At 44.7% G+C, this 21543-nt stretch overlaps 1 protein-coding gene across 1 annotated transcript in view; it reads right to left on the bottom strand.

The window, feature by feature from the left end:
* The window catches only part of LOC134441009 (collagen alpha-1(XIX) chain), a 283761-nt gene extending 263087 nt beyond the window's left edge, over positions 1 to 20674 (bottom strand). The window contains exons 1-9 of the mRNA XM_063191198.1: positions 20505 to 20674; positions 19092 to 19219; positions 16469 to 16540; positions 16132 to 16228; positions 10633 to 10756; positions 10083 to 10358; positions 9111 to 9191; positions 6846 to 6974; positions 4899 to 4961 (exon numbers count right to left, since the gene is read on the bottom strand). Coding sequence (XP_063047268.1) covers positions 4899 to 4961; positions 6846 to 6974; positions 9111 to 9191; positions 10083 to 10358; positions 10633 to 10756; positions 16132 to 16228; positions 16469 to 16540; positions 19092 to 19219; positions 20505 to 20506 — 972 coding nt within the window. The 5' untranslated portion in view covers positions 20507 to 20674. The remainder of the gene's footprint in view (positions 1 to 4898; positions 4962 to 6845; positions 6975 to 9110; positions 9192 to 10082; positions 10359 to 10632; positions 10757 to 16131; positions 16229 to 16468; positions 16541 to 19091; positions 19220 to 20504) is intronic.
* Positions 20675 to 21543: the final 869 nt, after the last annotated feature.

Here is a 21543-nt window from a genome sequence, read left to right as displayed (position 1 = left end):
GTCTCACAAAACACAATACAAATCTGTGCTTTAGAACCCATTAAAATGCCACCTGGAAAAAAAACCATGCTCAAGTCTCCAGATTTATTTTGAGACTTTTATTGAAAAGACCATTTCCTGTTGAAGCTGTGGGCCTGTTCTTTGATTAAAACGGCACTTTCAGACAGTACGTACAGTATAGCATCAGTGCATCTCCTCACACCCTACTGTGATGAGCTTGTCAACACTTAAAGCAAAACAATAGCCCTTTGGCATGTCATGAGCAGCCCCGGGCCCCGCGTGTGTAATGTGTGAACTGTTTTGACAGCATTGTCAGCGTCTCAAGGCGAAGCGCCGGGTGCTTTCTGGAACTCATTTCAGGAGAAGCCTCTCCATCAGCTGATTAGAATGTATCCAAGCTAATTGGAGGTAATGATATCCTATCATGGCCGTTCCCACCAGCCGAGCTCGCTGCCTTGTGGCGGCTTTCATCTGGATGGCAAAATTAATGGATATGGGCTACGGGGTTGGATAAAAAGGTCAAACAATTTAATTTTTTCCCTCTCTCTCTCTCTCTCTCTCTCTCCAGGTCCTGATCGATGTTATTGAAAATCTTAATGAATAACACTTTGGAGAGAGGCGTGCAAGGGAAGCGTTAGCGCACAACGCATCTATCTGCAGAGTTTCTCCATCAACTAAGGTCTGGCAGTGCTTTGCACCGGGCCTTAATGAGAACTAATTGCTCTTGGTGTTGATGAGATAATTGATGACAAGATAATTGATGAGCGAGAGAGAGAGAGACTCATAACCCCGTACACTTCATCGAGCACCAAGCTAACGTCATTCTCTTGCCCATCAACAAAAGCTGCATCTGCATGTTAAGGTAATGGCACAACAGAGTGCCAACCAGGGATGGACTGGGGGGAGAAATAGGGCCCAGGCACTTTTGGCTTAAAGGGGCCCCTAATATTTAGCAGCGCAGAACTGAATCACTGGTGGGCCCTGTGATTTTTTTTATTTTTTTTTAACATTTCTGGAAATAGGGGCTCACTGCAGGGCCCACTGGGAAATGCTCAGTATGCCAGATGGCCAGTCCAGCCCTGCTGCCAACTTAATGAGCGATGTCACGTCACAGGGCAACAATATGATTAGCTTTGAAGTTGTTACGAGGTGTTACTGTAAAAAGTTTCCAACCGATTAGTTTCTCCCAATAAATTATATGTTGCCTAACATCACGATGAAGTCTCCAATTAACGTCTCTTAATAACGGAGCTCTTCAGCGTTACTCAAAACAAAAGTTGCCCAGGGTATTATTAGCACCTTGAAAGTACATACGTCAATAAAACATCCAACATGACAAAACATTTTCTAATCACCTCCAGCTTGCGCCGCACAACTCACGTTGACTTTCAAAAGCTTGAAAAAGTGTTTATACGCACAGGACTGCCGCAGTAATTGATCTCTGGGGTAACTACTCAGGCTAACAAAGGGAAGCGAAAAAGAATCAATAACATTAACTTTCCCTCTCCTCCGCATCCCTAATGATTCTGGTAACAAATTCAATGCCACTTTCCCGCCAAAAACATACTAATTACGGGGGGTGAGAGAGCTCAATTCTCACATGCCGTCTATCCTAACACCACAGGTGGCGTGATGTAAAGAGAACACACATCTCACAGACAGGAGCAGCATCTCAGTGTCCCGCCGCCACACACACACACACGCACACACACACACACACACACACACACACACACAGACACACACACACACACGCACACGCACACGCACACACACACACACACACACAAACAACAACAACAACAACAACAACACAACACGACACGACACAACACAACACAACACAACACAACACAACACAGCACAACCCAACACACAGTCCTGGTGGTGAATAATGTCCTCTTGGTCCCTCGTGGTCCACAGCACAGTAATTAGGCCACTGACCTCAAAGGCCATCTGGCCTTAATAGGCATACAACACACACACACACACACACACACACACACACACACACACACACACACACACACACACACACACACACGCACACACACACACACACACACACAGAACACACACACGCACGGACACACACACACTCACACACTCACACACACACACGCACACACACACACACACACACACACACGCACACACACACACACACACACGCACACACACACTCACACACACACCACCTGTTCATCCACAGGAATTCCTCTCATTCCGCTAGCGGAGGCCTCGGTTTTCGTCTCTCCAAGACAGCGAGCGCCGCGCGGCTGGAGCCGGGCCAGACTGCACCCAGAGGCTTTCTGGACAAACACTCTCAACTCAAACACTCTCTACCCCTCTCTCCCCTCTCTCTTCCCGCCACTCGGGCACTCGGGCAGTTGTTTTGTGATGAGTACCTGCTGTGTGAAACTGACTGCACTCTCTGTGACTCTCTCTCTCGTTCTTTGTGCCTGTGTGTGCCTCTGTGTGTGTGTGTGTGTGTGTGTGTGTGTGTGTGTGTGTGTGTGTGTGTGTGTGTGTGTGTGTGTGTGTGTGTGTGTGTGTGTCCCTCTTTCTCTCTCTCTCCCTGCAAGACTGTGTGTGTGTGTGTGTGTGTGTGTGTGTGTGTGTGTGTGTGTGTGTGTGTGTGTGTGTGTGTGTGTGTGTGTGTGTGTGTGTGTGTGTGTGTGTGTGTGTGTGTGTGTGTGTGTGTGTGTGTGTGTGTGTGTGTGTGCGTGTGTGTGTGTGTGTGCGTGTGTCTGTGTGTGCATACGTATAGAGGTACTGAATGTATAACAGCTGGGCCGGCCTGTGCACACCCTCTGCATCTCTTCTGCATAGTCACTATACAGTAGCCACTATTCACTTCAGCAAAGTGTGTACAGGACAGTAAGGCAGAATCACACAAGGAGACAATGCAAGAGTACACTGTAACAAATAGCTGTTTATTTACGGAAATTCTGCAACAGCATTCTACTGCTTTTCGAAAAAACAGACAACTACTGTGAAAATATTACTTTGAGTCACATATTGAGCATAAACAGTAAGTACTGCATAATAGCAGTATTCGCCGTTGTGGAAAAAACTAGAGATGCACCGGATCCTGATTTTTAGGATCCTGCCGGATACCAGATCCACTGAATAAGATCCTGCCGGATCCGGAACCGGATACCGGATCCTACAAAAGGTTTGAAAAATATAGTCTACTCGCACACGTGGGCCCTTTTTATTACGTTGGCGCAAACTATTGTTTAGACTCATTGGCTTATTGCCACACTGCCTTCAATAGCCGCTTCTAAAGGGATTTCACTCCATGCAGTGATTGGGGTTGTGAAAGACTGAAAAGCCTAGGCTAGACATGCACCAGACCCTGATTTTTAGGTAACATGCCGGATACCGGATCCACTGCTTAAGATCCTGCTGGACCCGGACCCTGTGAAAAACTCTATTATCCTGACGGATCCGGATCCGGTTCCCGTTCCGGATCCGGATCCGTCAGGATAATAGAGTGCATCTCTAAAAAAAATAACAAGTTATTTTAGGCAGCACCATTGAAACCCATTCATCCTCCACTTGTCCGTGATCACCATCAAACTTCAATACCACCTGAAGAACTGAAGTCATTCTGACTGGTTAAAGATTATTTGATACTATCAAGCATGATTAAACAATATCAAAGGAAACTGCAATACTTAAAAAGTGCTTGATGCAGCAAAGTGTGAGTAGCACATGCATTTTGATAGTGATGAAAGTGTGAATGGCTGAAAAATTTTAAGAACTTGTAACACTCTTGCAACAAGCAGCCCCATCTAAACCAATCTGCAATCTACCTGGCCTCACCTGAGTAGGGCTGTTATGCCATTATTCAATTACGGGCGTCACCTGCCAAGGGCCTGATGACTCTGGTCACATGGTACTCTTGCACCTGTATATAAATCTGGACTATCAACACTTCAGTTGCTTGCCTGCCTGCTGGCTGGCCTGCATGGCACAGCATAGCACTTGTTTGCCTACAAGCTTGCCTACAAGCTTGCTTACATGCTTGCACACATGCTTGCACACTTTCCTCTTTGTGAAAGCTTGCTGTATGTGGCATCATTTGTGGCATTGTGGCATATAATGTGCCTGCTGCAAATTAGGCATTGCTTTGAGAGCTAGCTTGTAGTGCTGCTTGTTTGCTGTGCTACTTGGTGCAAAATATTTTTTTAAAGACTGACCAATGCTATATTCATCATTGGCTCATCAAGAGATACAGTAAAAAGCCCACCTTGCACACTATCATTGTAACATAGCACTGCGTACTCTGACATTTTGTTCATGCCCACACTTTCAAAGGACCACCGCAAACCATTTTCTCAATACAGCATTGCGCTATAGTATCATGCTCAAGGCACTCCAGTCATGGTGAACGATGGGAGGGTGGGGTGGTAACATGGCCAGGGTACCACAGTTATGGAGAATGATGGGTGGGGTGGGAAGTTGCCATGGCCATATTCATGAATACAACTATGACCCAGTATTTGCCTGTCATCACACAGTACAATTCAACTTTTTAACTGAAATGTACTGTTATTTTTCTGTAGAGTACTGTTATTTAACAGTTCAATTGCTGCTGAAAATTTTTTATATACTGTGATACATTAAACAGCAATGAGCTGTATTTGATTTTTGGTGTGAAATAACAGTAGAATTACAGGTAAATATAATTGCCAGTAACTGCCGTTATTTTCCAGGGAAATTTTCTTAGAGTGTAGTACACATAGGAAGATTAACACACATTGCAAATGTAGCACAAAGGTTTACACACACTGCAAGTGTAGCACAAAAGTTTACACACACTGCGAGAGTCGTAGGAAGGTTAACACACACTGTGAGAGTAGTAAGAAGGTTAAGCACGTCACTCTTACCCTGTCTCCTTTGTCCCCTTTCTGTCCCGGAAGTCCCGCCAAACCTGGCAAGCCTGGGTCTCCCTTCAGAAAAGAAACCAAAGTCAGACTCCAAATAAGGTGTAGTTTTAAACCTTACTGTCACCAACATGGTAATGACCAGGGCTCTAAATTAACTTTTTTTTAATCACCAGCCAAATGGCTAGTAGGTGTGAATCTTAATAGCCTTACACACATTCACAATGACTAAATTAGTATTTGCTATCAGCCATACTGAAATTTCATTCAGCATTTGGCCAGTTAGCAGGTGTTAATTTAGACCCCTGGTAATGACCAAGTCTTACTCCGTTACCCAAGACATTGTCATAGTAAATGTTGCGTAGAGAAAAGAGATATCCTCCGCGCTCCTGCACTTCACAATCTGGTGCGTCACGGGAAAGGACTTGTAGATGCAGGGAAAGAAAGGAGACACCGGAGCATCTTCAGATGTGGAGGTTTACTTATTTTATTGGGCAAGTGCCAAGACTAACGTTTCAACGTTCTCACGTCTTCTTCAGAGTCAATGAGTTCAGTGAGAACGTCGAAACGTTAGTCTTGGCATTTGCCAAATAAAATCAGTAAACCTCAACATCTGAAGATGCTCCGGTGACTCCTGTCTTTCTCTGTTGTTATGAAGTATTTGAGTGCTTTCAGCAAAGACTGAATAGGGCTGTTGACAGGCCCATCTGCAGTAAGAAGCTACAGGAGAGTAAGCAAATGGCTTTAGCTGGTAGCTGTTGTTGTTGTTGTTCCCGTTCCCCTGTCTCTACCTGGGGATGCTGTCAACGATAACCTTATAAGGCGTGATGAAAATTCAAGTGGGCATCTTCTTGCAGACTTGCAATGAACTTCTGTCTCTTGTGTACTTCAGAGAAAATTACTTTAACACAGCGAGTGGTTAAGAGCATGCCTGGCGTCCAGCACCCTCTTATTTGCGGCAATTTGCGACTAATAAGCTTTTACTTCTGCCCCTGGCCACCGTCCAAGAACACTTGCGAAACACACACACACACACACACACACACACACACACACACACACACACACACACACACACACACACACACACACACACACACACACACACACACACACACACACACACTCACACACACACATACACACACACACACACACACACACACACACACACACACACACACACACACACACACACACACACACACACACACACACGTGCGCGCACAACCAGATGTGTGCACACACACGAGCACACCCAAACACACACACACACACACAAGCAGACATGCGCAAGTGCTCCTCTAATTGCACATTAGTTTTTGCATACGACCACCTTTCAAGCTACACATACGCACAACACCCACATCCCATCCACACACATACAGTTCATGCACACACACACACACACACACACACACACACACACACACACACACACACACACACACACACACACACACACACACACACACACACACACACACACACACACACACACACACACACACACACACACACCCTTCATACACATTGAGTTGTACCCTGCTTCAGCCAATGCATCCATCTGCTTTATCACTTGACGTGTGTGTGTGTGTGTGTGTGTGTGTGTGTGTGTGTGTGTGTGTGTGTGTGTGTGTGTGTGTGTGTGTGTGTGTGTGTGTGTGTGTGTGTGTGTGTGTGTGCGTGTGTGTGTGTGTGTGTGTGTGTGTGTGTGTGTGTGTGTGTGTGTGTGTGTGTGCGTGTATATGTGTGTGCATGTGCATGTGCATGTGTGTCTGCGTGCAAGTGTGTGTGTGTGTGTGTGTGTGTGGGTGTGTGAGTCTGTGTGCGCCTATGTAGTGTGTGTGCGTGTGTGTGTGTGTGTGTGTGTGTGTGTGTGTGTGTGTGTGTGTGTGTGTGTGTGTGTGTGTGTGTGTGTGTGTGTGTGTGTGTGTAGTATTGTCTGACCTTCTCTGCAGGACACTGGCACTTGTCTGTTGGCTGCATCATGGGCAGGGAGAGCATCCTGGGCAGGTAGCCTGTCACCTGCGGAGGACCACTGGGGACGGGTACGGGTACAACCTCCCTGGGCGCACACTGAGGAAGAAACACATCAAACACTTACTTAACACTGGTAAAGAAACATATCAAACACTTACTGGGGATGAAACACATCAAACACTTACTTAACACTGGTGAAGAAACATAGGAAGCACTTACTCTGGAGAAGAAACATATCACAACACTTACTGTACACTGGTGGAAAAGACATATCAAACACTTACTGTACACTGGTAAAGAAACATATAAAAAACTAACTGTGCAGTGGAAACACAGCACAACACTGACTATACATTGGGGAAACACAGCACTGCTGATTACACAAACTGTATGCTGATATTTTTAAATGCGGGTATTTTTTATATAGCCTACATTTTTATGTACTTGTAACTGTAAACACGCCATCTGGATAAATGTGTATTCTAAAACTCTGCTTACATATTACACAAGAGGCCAAAATCAGTGTTTTGAAAAATGTCCATATGTGTAAACAGCTCCGCACTGTACACTGGGGAAACACTTCATACTGATAGTGTACTTTAAAAGGTAAAGTTTGATTGTGTAAAAGTCAGGATACACTGGGCAACTTTTTGGGAGATGTTGCTGAGTAACATCATGATCAGAGGTGTCAAAAGTAAAAGTACTTTTGTGGTGAAATTACAACACTGGCACACGACATTACATAGGCCTAGCTATTACATAATTTACGCCATTGTACCTAATGAGAGAGATAGACTGTGTTATTACTGAAAAACACTGAAACCCTAACAAGGACCCACCAAAAACTTGATCCAACCAGTGCAGAGTTAGTGAATCGTAAGACAAGTACAAAGGTCTACTGGTTACTCAGATAAGTTACTTGTGTTGGTTTTTTTTTTTACTTTTGACACCTCTGATCATGATTGGCAATTGATATTCTAATAGAATGGTTGGAAATATTTTCGGCTGGAAATCCAAGTTCTTCTGATAAAAATGTGTTGAACAGTCTTCACATCATCTTGTAATATCATTGCCAGGGCCGGCCCAAGACTTTATGGGGCCCTAAGCAAAATTTCATCCAGGCCCCCCCATACCACCACCTATGGCTCCTGTTTCCATTGTGGCAGCAAGTGGTACACGAAAAATAAATATATGACTATGGAAAAATGGTGGCGATTTCATTTCTTCCTGGAACTTTGCTGCTCTTGGGGGCCCCTGGTGGCATGGGGGCCCAAAGTCATCGCATAGTTTGCTTATGCCTCGGGCCGGCCCTGATCGTTGCACAGACACTTCTAAAAAAAAGTTGTGTATCATCACCTTAACAGTTTGAGGCATTCATTATTCAAATTACTGTTTCCCATTCACAAACGTGTACTATTGAAAATAAGACAAGTGTATTGACCAGAGTCTTTCAACTATAAGACCGAGTGTGTCTAACAGCACTACACTGCAAGTACAGGCAGCATATTGAACACTTACACCACGGCTCAAACGGCCCGTTCTGAAATCTCAAATCTTCTAATTATTAGTTGGCACATTGAGGGGATGAGGGCGGGTGTAATCGCATCCTAAGCGCTCGGTGGATTGCATTGCATATCAGCATCTACAAGGCGCGAGTGAGCCGAAGCATTACACTAGTCGAACAGCGTCGCTAATAACGCACTAATGGCAGACGGCTAATGATGTCCTCTGTCACTGCTCACACGGGCGCGCAGTCTTTCCTAATTGATCTTAATGCAACACGAGCTGCGGAGAGACCTCTCTGGAGCTCTCAGGACATCTCGTCGGGACCCTCTCGAGGCGAAAACAACCAGCCACTGGGAATTGGTCCAGTACCATAAATACAACCTTGGATGGATGTGGCAGCCAGCACTCAGACCATAGCGCTCCACCAACCCAACCACCCCGTAATGAAGATGCAAAATGCTAACCAAGCCCTGTATCATCAAACGCATACATAAATGTCATGACGGCAGTGAAATACAAACACATTGTAACTTCTACAAGAAGGTATTTAAGAGGAAAATATACTATGTATAAAATAGTCTATGTATAATATAGCCTATGTATTAAATCCTGCTTTTTATTACGAGTCATTTGCAACCTAGTTTGCTTTATATATGGAATATAGAGGCAGGCTAGGCTAGACACAGTTTAAGTATTTATCAGTAATTTAACAGGAATGTTTCTCACCGTGGAGCCTGGAGACTCACAGCAGTTCACCATCTCTGCCAATTGGGGGTCACAGAAGACCAGGATCTGCTGTAGCTCAATCTGCAGACAAGGAAAACAACATGACAGATCACAGGGTAGGCCTACTCGATATAGACATGCAGTATCAATATAGAGGAGTGCTTCCACTATCACCTTCAACTGATTAACAGTCCAGTGTTTACAACCCACAGCACAGTGCTTTGCCGGTTGCTCAAGAAATACCAATTAATATGCCTTGCTGTAATGTGAAAATACATTGGGTTTCTGTACTGTACACTGCTCAGAGCCCTAACCGATGGAGCCCTTACACGGATTATGCTCATTACGCCAAACTCAGAGCTTTACTAATGAGATTTTCAGGTCATTTTGCACAAGCACAATTCAGTTCTTTCTCCTGCAAAGGCTCCTGTATTGACTTAGTGATCCTGGGCTGACAGAAAATCCTTTCAAACACTGGGGGAGCATCAGTGTCTTTTTCACGGTGGGGATAGGGGTGGAAAGAAAAGGAAAGAAAAGAAAAGGAAAGAAAAGAAAAGGTGGCGCCATGAGTACAGTACTGTAATTCGATTACTCACAGTACGGTACTGTAATTTGATCACTCACCATCTGAGCTGGGCAGTATTTCAGATACATGTAATTAAATAAAATATATAAAAGTATTTTAAAAACATATTTAAAATAAATGTAAGTATTTATTTTTGTATTTTTGGGGGGCTTTTCAACTTTACTTAGACAGGGCAGTGAAGAGTGGGACAGGGAGACAGGGGAGGATCAGGAAATGACCCGGGTTGGGAATTGAACCCTGGTCGCCCGCGTAGTAGTCCAGTGCCTAGCCGACTAAGCCACGGCTGGGCCTATATTAAAGTATTTTAAATACATATTTGAAATTCATGTATCTGAAATACATGCCCAGCTCTGCTCACAGTACAGTACTGTAATTCGATCACTCACGTCCACAGGCCGTCCGTCCTCCACGCGCGTGGTGATGAGCGTACGGCCCTGCGTGTCGGTGGCGTCGCGCTCCTCCAGCTGCCTCCTCTCGATGAGCTTGCAGTCCAGGAAGACAGACACGATGCTGTTCTGCACGGCCACCCCCAGGGTGCGCCACTGCCGGTCAAACAGGGCGTGCAGGTCGCGGCTCTTGAAGGTGTGATGCAGGCTGGTCTTCAGGAGACCGTGCGAGGAGAACTCCACCACCTTCTTGGCACCGTCAACAACAATGGACACCTGAGGAGGGAGAGAGAGAGAGACAGAGAGAGAGAGCGAGAGAGAGAGAGAGACAGACAGACAGTCAGACAGACAGACAGAGAGACAGACAGGCAGAGAGAGAGACAGAGAGAGATGGAGACAGACAGACAGACAGACAGACAGACAGACAGACAGACAGACAGCAGTAAAGGGAAACAAGGGAGGTGAGTAATAGAGTCGTGGAGAACTTCACTCATGTGGAAAAATAGGTTTCTCTTTTCAATCTTCTGCTGGAATCACATAAGCGTCCTACCTGACTGCTCCCAGACTGATCAAATATCTGCCAGAGATACCAGCGGTCTTTCTTTGTGGTCTTCCGGAGTCGGAATGTGGCCACGATGGAGTACTCATTTGGTAGGCCGTTTGGAAATACCAATCTGCAGGAATGACACAAAAATTGAAAAGTTTATTTGTTGCTTCTTCTGTTTCACTGGAGAAAGAAATTGAGCCTATTCAGAGAGACACCCCCCTACACACACACACACACACACACACACACACACACACACACACACACACACACACACACACACACACACACACACACACACACACACACACACACACACACACACACACACACACACACACACACACACACACAAAGCTGAGCACTGTCTGGAAAAACACGTTCTGCTATCCAAACAGTGTCGCACCTCGAGAATTGAAAACTGAATTATGGTTTTGATTGTACAAACAAGAGCAATAATCTTCAAAGTTTGTGATTTCAGGAGGGTTGTGCAGGTGGGAGGAGCTGGTCATGACTTGCCACTGTCAAGTCGAGTTGCCTCAAACTCAGCAGAGCTTCAGGTGATCAAATACATCTACAGTATGTTAGCCTGATAAACCAGACTAAATGTGAGATTAAATGTATAATTTAGTCTGGCCCCGATGAATGACACATCAGCAGATTGTTGATGGAAACAACCCGTTGTTTTTCAAACTGTGTCTGTGCCTATTGGCCAAGGCTTTGTCGTCACTCCCTCAAAACCCTGTTCACTTTGCATCCAAAGATTCAAAACAAATCAAAACAAATCTCCTGCGTTGTGATTGGCCAGCCAGTTTCAGGGCCTGGGGCATTGTCCGAGGCTAGACCCACTCGCAGGCAAAAAATAATTTTGATCGCTGGCGGGTGGGGCTAGTTTACTAGGCTAACAGTATGTAACTAGACTGTGTGCGCCCACAGAGATTTGATGGAAGACACAACACCAGCAACAAGAACCCTGACTGGTATTGATCAGTCATCAAAGAATTATGTTAATATTTTTTGCTCATTCACATGACCACAAGCAAGCTAATGGCAAAATCTTTTGCGAAAGCTTTCAGGGAACACACAGGGAATCAATGGCCCGTATGTATTAACCTGCCAGCACATACGTGCCTTCAGAGAGGTATGAAACTGGCATAATATATTTATTTTTTTTGCCTGCCCTATTCCATGTCCTATTCATGCACACGCAAAAAGGTCCATCCCATTAGTTCAGAGTGCTTTACAGATGTCAAAGGCAATTTAAAAGATTAAATTAAACTCCAGACAAACTCCTATAGGTGCTGGGAGATTAATCCCGCCTCCGCCAACCTCATTCCTTGCGGTGGAGTGGCTCTCCTTTCCTTTATAAAACATGCGGCTGTCTAATTGCCTCCAACTAGAGGCTAGATATAATAAATGCTTTATCAGCTAAAATTGGGGTACCAAAACACCATCAGCAAAAATTACAATGACAAAAAGCAGTTCGGGAAGTCCTTTCAGAGGAGAGGTTTTTTTTCAAAGGGAGGGAACGAGAGAGCAAAGAAGAGAAAAAGAGAGACAGAGAGAGAGAGAGAGAGAGAGAGAGAGAGAGAGAGAGAGAGAGAGAGAGAGAGAGAGAGAGAGAGAGAGAGAGAAAGAGAAAGGGAAAGAAGGGAGGGGTGCTTCAGACAGGCTCGAAAATGAGGTTTTGCTCCAATAGATCTTCTCTTCTGTCTGTGCCATACTCCCTCTGCAAAATATATCCTTTGAATTCATAGTGAGCATTGGAAACACGTATTATTGGAGATGATATATGTGCTGACTTTAAGCCACTGGGAGATCAAATGGCTTTTTGTGCAAAGGAAAAGGAGCCAGCGGAGGGAGGGTGTGTGGGCGCAGTATTAGCAGCCTGAAGTCAAGTAAGAAAGGCAGCGATGGCCAGGTCATCTTATTCTACAGAAACGAACCCTCAAATGAGGGAGAAAAGAACGCAATTAGGATTCCTGGCCCCAATGAAAGCCAGTGTGCCTGCTTTGTAGTATAGGCGCTTCAGGATAACTGGTGCCAAGAGACTAAAAAAAGTGTTTTAAGATGGTTATCCGTTCAAGCTTGCCAAGGAGCTATCAATTCATAAAGCATGACTCAAATACAAACAACATGCTGGTTATTGATCTGATTTTTCTTCTCAGTTCCCTGCGAAAATGTAAGGATGCAGTGGATGATACAGACTTTTGAGACTCTTTTGAGGCGTGAGCAGTGGTGAAGGCACTTAAACAGAGGCGGCCTTTCTATTGGGCAAACCTAGTTGATTGCCTAGGGCCCTGACCAAATCTGCCCTCCATAGGGACCCCAACTGTCACACCAGTCTCGCTAAACAGTAAACACACAAAAAAGGCTTAATCTTAATTTGTCACTTATGTCAAGTGATTAAAGATATATATGACTAAAATGCACTATAGCACCAAAACACAGAACTTAATGTCTATTTAATGACTTATGAGTGCCCCATGTTTGTATTTCGCCTAGGGCCCCGAAATGGCTAGATCGGCCCCTGCACTTAAACCACTGATCTGGATGACCCAATGTGATCAATTATATTTTAAGAGAAGGCAGGTTTGCCGTGCTTGAAGACATGACATCATCCTAGAGGAATTCCGACCATGAAACCTCACAAAAATATGCATGTCAGTTGACAATTGACATACGAGTATTTATGGATGTGTCAAAAATACTACCCCAAACCCCTCAGCCCCCCAACCAGAGTAATAAATTAACTTTTTTCATCACTAGCCAATTTGGTTATAGTAGATGTTAAATCTTGCTAGCCACACATACAATCACTTCCAGTCAAAGGGGCTATTAAGTTTTCTTTTCTGTCAGCCAAACTGAATTTTCACCTGTGTCTGGATAGTTGACTGCTGTTAATTTGGAGCCCTGCCCCCGACTGACAGTTTGCTAAAGCAACTGCTAAAAGGCAGTAGACGAAAAAGCAGAATAACAACTATAAGTTGCCTAAAGTAAATACCCTGAACGGGGGGGCCTGGAAGCTTATGAGGCAGCATTGGCAGAAGCTGGGCATAGGCCAAACATCATGCAGACTGCGAAAGATGAGCCCGCCTGCATTTCCTGAGGGTAAAGTGAGAGATGTTTGGAGTTTGTGCTGGGGCTCCTCTACCCCCGTCTACCCCCAGCTGACGAGCACCATCACCTGTCAAAATGTTCCGATAATTGAAGATGGGGGGCGGAGGTGGGAGGGGGGAAATTTTGCTCTGTTAAACATACACACTAGGTCTCTCTCTCTCTCTCTCTCTCTCTCTCTCTCTCTCTCTCTCTCTCTCTCTCTCTCTCTCTGACTGACATTTCAATCTCTCTCTCTCTCTAGCTCTCTCTCGCTCTCTCTCTCTGAGTTCTCTCCTTCTCTCTCTCTCTCTCTCTCTCTCTCTCTCTCTCTCTCTCTCTCTCTCTCTCTCTCTCTCTCTCTCTCTGTCTCTATCTCTCTCTCTCGCTCTCTGACTCTGACATTTCTCTCTCTCTCTCTCTCTCTCTCTCTCTCTCTCTCTCTCTCTCTCTCTCTTTCTCTCTCTCTCTCTGTGACTCTGACTCTGATGTCTTTCTCCCTCTATTTCTCTTTCTTTCTCACACTCATTCTCTCTGACTTCTCTCTATCCTCTCTTTTTTCGCTTTCTTGTGACTTCTCTCTCTCTCTTTCTCTCTCTCTCTCTCTCTCTCTCTCTCTCTCTCTCTCTCTCTCTCTCTCTCTCTCAGTTCTCATACTCCTTCTGTTTATTTCCTACTGTGCCAGGCTCAGCCGTGTCCTATCGGACTAGCAGAAAGCCCCGCACGGCAATCTGGCACTGGCCACGGAGAACCAGATACGTGCACCACAGGGACTGTCCAAAGTGACTCAACTGGAGGGGGCCTGACGACGGAACAGATCGCAAATCACCTGCAGCAGCAGTTCCACACTGTGCCGCATGCAACCCTGCCAGGGCCCTGGAACTGGGACTGAGCAGCACAGCTCAGCACAGCCCAGCGCAGCGCAGCGCAGTGCAGTGTGTTTACAGTAGTGTAAAAGCTAAAAATACCCAAGACTCCTCATTCCCTTGGACAGCAACTGGGTGTTCTTTTTCACGGTGGGAAGAAGGACACACAGGCAGCAGAGTCGGGGAGCTGATCAACAGTGTAACAGTGCCCACTCTGTAAACTCCCGGGGAGAAAGTGCTCAGGGCACGGCCATTCATCTCTCTTGCACGAGTTTATTTATTTTGTACAAAAGGATTATGCACATTTGAGAATGTGATCATTGTTAACCGCCATGATCCAAATAATTTACCTGTGCAATAATTATGCGTGTGCATGAGATGTGAGAATTATATTTTCAAAAAGCAAATAGTAACATATTTTCCCCAATAAAGAGTGAGCGAGCACAAAATGACCCTTTCTTCTTCGAACAGGCTGTGTACTACTGTACAGCAGCCATATGCTGGCCCTGGGCCTCGCAGGCAGAGAGAACAGACAGGCAATAACATGGTAGTGCAAGCTCATTCTGTCGTAAAACGTGTTCCTTTTTATCTATTTGCTCATAACCCCTCTTTTATTGTTCAAATAAAACATAGTTGTGTATGTCCATGACTTCCCTTTTATTCTGCAGACTGTGCCATGTGTCCATCCAATTCCCTTCAATGGAACCGCAACTGCTGCTGCTATCACGGCCGGTTTTACTCTTATTAGCAAACAGAGCCCGATTTATCTCCGAGTGACTAAGTGATATGTGGGTCAGCTCGTGTCATCGCAGCAGGAAGGCAAGTGCATCGGTTATACTGCCTTTTTCTTCCGGATATCAGCTTGAACTGGAGGCAAAGTTACACCCTGAGAAAATATTGGTTTGCAGAACTGGAAACCCAATATCCACCTGGCTCGTTTTCAACTCTCCAGTGGGCAGCGTGCAGTGCTGATTTCATGTTTCATGCGAGGGGGGAAGCGGCTTTGGCCGTTTCGTTTAGTAGCGTGATGCTGCTCTCTTAACTAGCCAGGCAGGGCAGCTGACAGCTTTTGCTAGGCCCAGGACAAAGTCAACCGAAAGTGCCCCCTACCCAATACATACAATGTAATGGGGGCATAATTCTGGGACCCCTATCCCTCTGAGCCCGGGACAACATACCTTTTTGTCCCCCCCCCCTGTCGGCGGGCCTGTAGCCAGGCACCAAGCTGCTCTGCTCTGCACGGAGAGATGCATTCCATCCACAAAGCCATTCATCAAGCGTGAAAATAGATAACCCAGTGACTTCAATAGCTTGGTTGTTATACCTAACAGCCCGCTCGCTGACTTGTTTGCAGAGCCAATTACACTTGTTTCACGGGAGAATAACAATATATTCTTCAGACTTCTAGTGGAGCCTCCACATGAGCAAGGTGACTACACTGCAGCCTAATCACGCAATGGCATCTCCAGGCAAGAGAGCCACTGCTTGCGTCTTTCTCACACACACCACAGTCTCCCCTCGCAGGAGCGGTACTACTCACTCTGTCGGCTTAATGAGGGGTTTGCTGCCCAGTCGAAACAGCGTCCTGCCATCCTCCACAACTTTCCTCAAAGAGAACGTCTCTGCCAGATCAAATCCTGCAATGGTCAGACAAAAAAAAGAAGGAAAAAAACTGTCTGAGATACATTTTTCTTTGAATAAAAGAGGTCTCCAAGCATCAGCAGGAGTTTTTTTTGTTCATATTTTTTTCAAGAGTCATTCCAAAATAGTGCTAACAGTGAATTTTCATTATGATGCTATGTATTTTTCATTTAGCTTTAGCGGACATAAAATTAGTTTGAAAATTAATTGATTAGTTTTCTTTATTGAAGTCGTACCTGTGAACTCCTGCGTCTCAGCCATACTTGCGACCTTGCCGTCCTCTAGCTTTAATGGAGGACACGTGTGATCTAAAGACCAAACGCCAACACACACACACAGCTTACATTTGCATCACTTCAGCTTACACATTACATCATACATAATAGCCTACGTCAGTAGTCTCCAAACGGCGGCCCGCAGGCCAGATCTGGCCCGGGCATGGCAAACAGTTGGCCTGCCATGAGGTTGGAACACATTAAAACATATATGTATGCTATCTGTGGCCATACAGTCGGGCAATTTGTTTGGCCCCCAGCCTCACTTGTAGTTTTCAGAGTGAGGAGTCCGCACACTTAGAATCTTTTTTGTTGTGTTGTGTAGCCTATATGTATATCTTATGTATGTTTGTGCTACTGTTTCTAAACATGGCTTTTGTTCCACAACACAGGACCTATCAGAGTGTAAGGGGTTAACAAACTGGCCACACCCTTGGGTGCCAGGCATGTTCTAATCACCACTCGGACTGTGTTTGTAGACAATCTGAAGAAGACTGTTGAGGTCGAAACGTTATCCTGCCATGAAAAAATAAAACACAACAAAAAGGATTCTAAGTGTGCGGACTCCTCACTCTGAAAACTACAGTTGACCTTCGTCCTGCACCTTTCCCTGGGATGTGCACAATCCTCTCCTTCAACCTCAGCCTCACTTGTGCTACATATAATTTGGCACTTCCGGGAAAATACTTGGAGATCACTGGCCTACATTCTAATATGCGATTGAACATTTTGTTTTATACCAGAAACGGTCATGTAGTTGACAAAGTAAGTAGGCTATGTAAACATGCCTTCCATGGAGTTAGATTAATGACCTATTTTTAGATAGACCATACTATATAAACTGTCTGAATACCCTGTTAGATGGTCTATCTGTTCATTTTAAGGCATGAAGCACAAAACCTAACGACCGTGTGGACATCATAAAGTTGTAAATGCCTTTAAGTGAGGGCTTGTTAGTGTTTCTCGTTTCTGTTGTCTTCACTTGCTGTGTCCCAGCTTCAAAGCATGGGCACTGCCACTGACTGTGACAGCTCTGCAAACAGACATGCTGCATAGTCAGAGTTCCTGCGAAACCCCCTGTGTCATCGGGGGAGAGCAGACAGACAGACATGCACTTAACAAATCTCCATCATGGCTTGGAAAAGGTGACGCTGGACAGTGGCAAGGTGTGACAGGATGATCCTGGCCTGGAATGAGACACATACTGTACAGAACCCTACTGTCCAGAGGCTGGACTGGAGCCGACAAACAGCAAGGCATTATATAGTCATAGACCAGGGGTGTCATGCTCAAATTGACCAAGGGGCCAAAATCAAAATCCGAAACAAAGTTGCGGGCCAAACCCAATATATATATATATATATTTTTAAAACCCACTAAAATTGTGCATTCACACACACTTAATACTTAGGCTATATTTAAATTTCATCAATACATTCTCATTATTAAAATGTGCCTTTACATATTCTGTTGCCTATGAATGTAAACTGCTTCACTGGACTCTGCCCACTCATCTTCCTGTGACACAGCAAATTTCATGTTCAAGTCTTACAGTAGGGACACATAGCAGTCGAAATGAGCGAGGCGAAGAGAGGCGAAATTCAATGTTCCATTCTACCAGCTCAACCCTTATCAGGTCGTCGCGACGAATCAAATGTTGTTGTTATTGTTGATTTGATTGGGCCGCCACAGGCGAATACTCTCCTCATTTGCATAATATTAAACTTGGTTTAATAATTTCGCTTCGCTTTGCTCCTGTTCGCTTGCTTTCGCTTGCCTTCCCCTCTCTCATAGGAATGAATGGCGAAGTTCGCTTCGCTTGGCCAAATTCGCGTCTATGCGACCCTACTGTTATTGTTACACCCGAGTATTAATGGTGCATGGGCCAACTGTAATGTATTTGAAATGATTTCACGGGCCAAAGTTTGGCATCCCTGCCATAGACTATCCGCTGACACAGTCCCCTGCTTCCAACCCCCACTACAATATAATGTGATAGTCCACTGTGTATTAAAGATGCACCAATGGGTCGGCCCATGCATCTAAATTGTGGGTTGGTTTCCAAGACAAAAATAACAACAGAACAAAACCTAGCAGAATCGTCCACTGAGGGCAGTCGACCCACCGGGAAAGCCCTGCATGCCGGATGAGCAGTCCAGCTCTGGTACTGGGTACTGTCTGCATCCCGGGTGTGTTATGTTATGCCCTCTGTGTTGCAAATGGGGGTGACGCCAACATCAATAAGAGGCTGGGAGGCCAGTCAGCCATGTGTCTAAGTGCTGTCTATCATCACAAACAATTCATTAGCACTCCAGGTTATCCAAAACAACCCCCAACCCAACCTCCCCACCCCACCACCACCACCACCCTGCCCTAATCAGCTCACTGTAGAATGTGCTAGAGGACAACAGCTGAGAGAACATAAGAGGTCTGCTGCACTGAACTGCTACGGTTGGCCGCAAGTGCTGAAATGTGGGAAAGCATTGCTGTATAAACACCACGGAAAAAAAGAGAGACATAAGTGTCCTTTGACAAGACGAGCTGGCCGGGTGGGGGGTAGTTTACAACAGAGTAGGCTACATACCTATCCGTTCATTCACGGCCATCCCATGGCTCAATGGAATGGTATTTAGACTCCAGAGAATAACAGTCCACCTTAGGAAGTTACTCATGTCCACTGCTACATGTGGGGAAAGGCTGCTCCTTGGAAACCTGAAACATATTGGAGTCAATGTTCAGTGACAGCTTGTTCACAATGTGTGTTTTTTTTGTGCAAGGTACAGTAAGTCATGATGTCTGGTCCTTCCTGGAAACATTACAAGAACCTATTGCTCTGTTTGCTGCCTAATAGAAAATCATTTCACCTCTGCATTGAAAGGTTGCACTGAATAAATAACAAGGGCAAATGGCAAGGGCAAATGACTTCACTTTAAGGGTTGGCTTGGGCAACTTTCACAAAGACTTTTAGCTTGATTAAAATTTAAAAGTATGTATCCAAAGGTTTCTGGAGCGAGTTAAGCTCAAACGTAGAGTAATAGACGTGTGAAATAGTATAATTAATCAGTGTGGGCATTTAGTCAGATTTCTACTACACCATTCAAAATAGGCCTATTTAAGTTAGAACATCACTTGTAAACCTATTGTTTCATGCACAATTAACAAATCGTGACATTTCTTTCCTCTTATATTGGACAGGTTTGCGCTTGCATGTGAAAGGTTATGTGCAGAATCTGCACACCATTCGGACGTGTCTGTAGCCTATGTGCTTTACCCGCTCCAAAGAGGGCTTATGACCTATGTTTTGAACTTGAACCTGAAACATGAATCCCCCGTCTCAGAGCTGTCTCGGATATGCAGTAACATATATCCCATTAATAAATAGTTGCTATAGATCACGTGGATCTTGACTCAGTGAGAGAGCAGGCAAATACCCCACGTCCATCACAGAACCGGAGCCAATGGTAAGTCAAGCCTTTTCTCGGTTGACTTGTGTCTCAGCATGAACATGGGGAGCAAAGAAAGTTGAAAACTTTGCCAGGCAAAGAATAAGAAAACCCAGGGTGGGAAAGAAATGTAGAAAAACGAAACTAAATGCAGCGCATACAATCCATTAGGCTATTTTTGATGTAAAACGAAATGACTAACGAATTTTCGTTCAGTGAGAAATTAAAATGAGCGAGGCGATACAAAAAAAACGATCATAGAGAAATTGTATACGGAGATGAAGTAAACTGACCCCGCGCGTAATCGTCCTCGTGGATAATTCATAAATCATAACGGAAGGAAAACGTGTTCATTTCCCAAGACGTAAAACATTGCAGGCTACAACCTTTCCAACATGCATCGGAATTGGTGCGTAATCTTGAAGCACCTCCGAAAAAAGACAACGGAATGTCCCGTCAAACCCTGTAACCTGTCCTGATGAATAAGCAGGCTGATATGAATGATCATCAACAACATTTGATAGCATACTATAACAGTGATACTTTACACTTACATCTGCCGTAGAACTTTCCTCCGAATGAAAGAAATAGCAATCCTTCAAGGGTTTTGTAAACACATGTTATCGTAATCTGCAATTTCCAAAGTTCACTTAGAAATAAAAAAGTGAGAATGGGATCTCAAGCAGGATCCTACTCCTTATTAGTCTCACTGACTGACCCTCCCACTCAGTCATTACTAAAATACTTAGAGAGGACAGAGCCCCAGTCTACTATCATTGAGGACAGCCTGCCGCTATGACGCGCCACTCCACGAGAATAAACACGCGCTTTTATTATTTCTCACGCACACCCTGGGCACCCCAGCGTGGGCTAATAGTTAATAGCGGAAGTATCTGTAAAAAATAATAATGCATTATCCAAATGTTGTCCTTGCTATTTATGACAGAAAAATGACTTCATGAACTATTCAATTGACATGGATACAAATTGGACCTAGACCACGGTGGAAGTAATGTATTTACGAAGGTGTTACTTGACGTGTTAAATTGTTGACTGATGCCTTGTCAGTTCCAATAGCAGGAGGAGTGCGTGGCTATTTTAGTCCAGCAGAGTCAAATGTTAATGTTTCGTAATGTCTGAAGGATATAGCCCCAAGACAGTATTTGTTATCATCATGTTGAACTTGCTTGGACTATATTTGTCTTGATATCCACATTCATGTTTTATTGCAGCAAATGTGTGAGAGTGCAGCTTGGCCACTTTATGTGGCATACAGTCTCACATAACTGGCATAGCTGTAAAGAAATGTCTGTCCCATTATGAGGCTGTGGAAAGCATAGACCAATGTTGTCTTGGTGCACTTACCAGACGCAGTGAAATGAGGTTGCCGGGTTTTACTGTGGGACTGGATAGTGTGGAAGAAAGTGATTGCACTAAAACACAGCTGTCTTTTATTAAGAAAAAAGGTTCATCTAATCAACACATTTATGTTTATCATCGCTCTGCACTTGATGGCCATCAGCCGGTGTCAAAGAAAGCATGTGTATAGGTTCTGTGATTCATTCAAATGTTTTCAGTTTATGGGCCAAACTT

The sequence above is a fragment of the Engraulis encrasicolus genome, chromosome 24 (assembly GCF_034702125.1).
Source record: "Engraulis encrasicolus isolate BLACKSEA-1 chromosome 24, IST_EnEncr_1.0, whole genome shotgun sequence".
NCBI classification, from domain to species: Eukaryota; Metazoa; Chordata; class Actinopteri; order Clupeiformes; family Engraulidae; genus Engraulis; species Engraulis encrasicolus.
The sequence above is the reverse complement of the archived record's forward strand: the minus strand, read 5'-3'. Positions and strand labels throughout refer to the sequence as shown.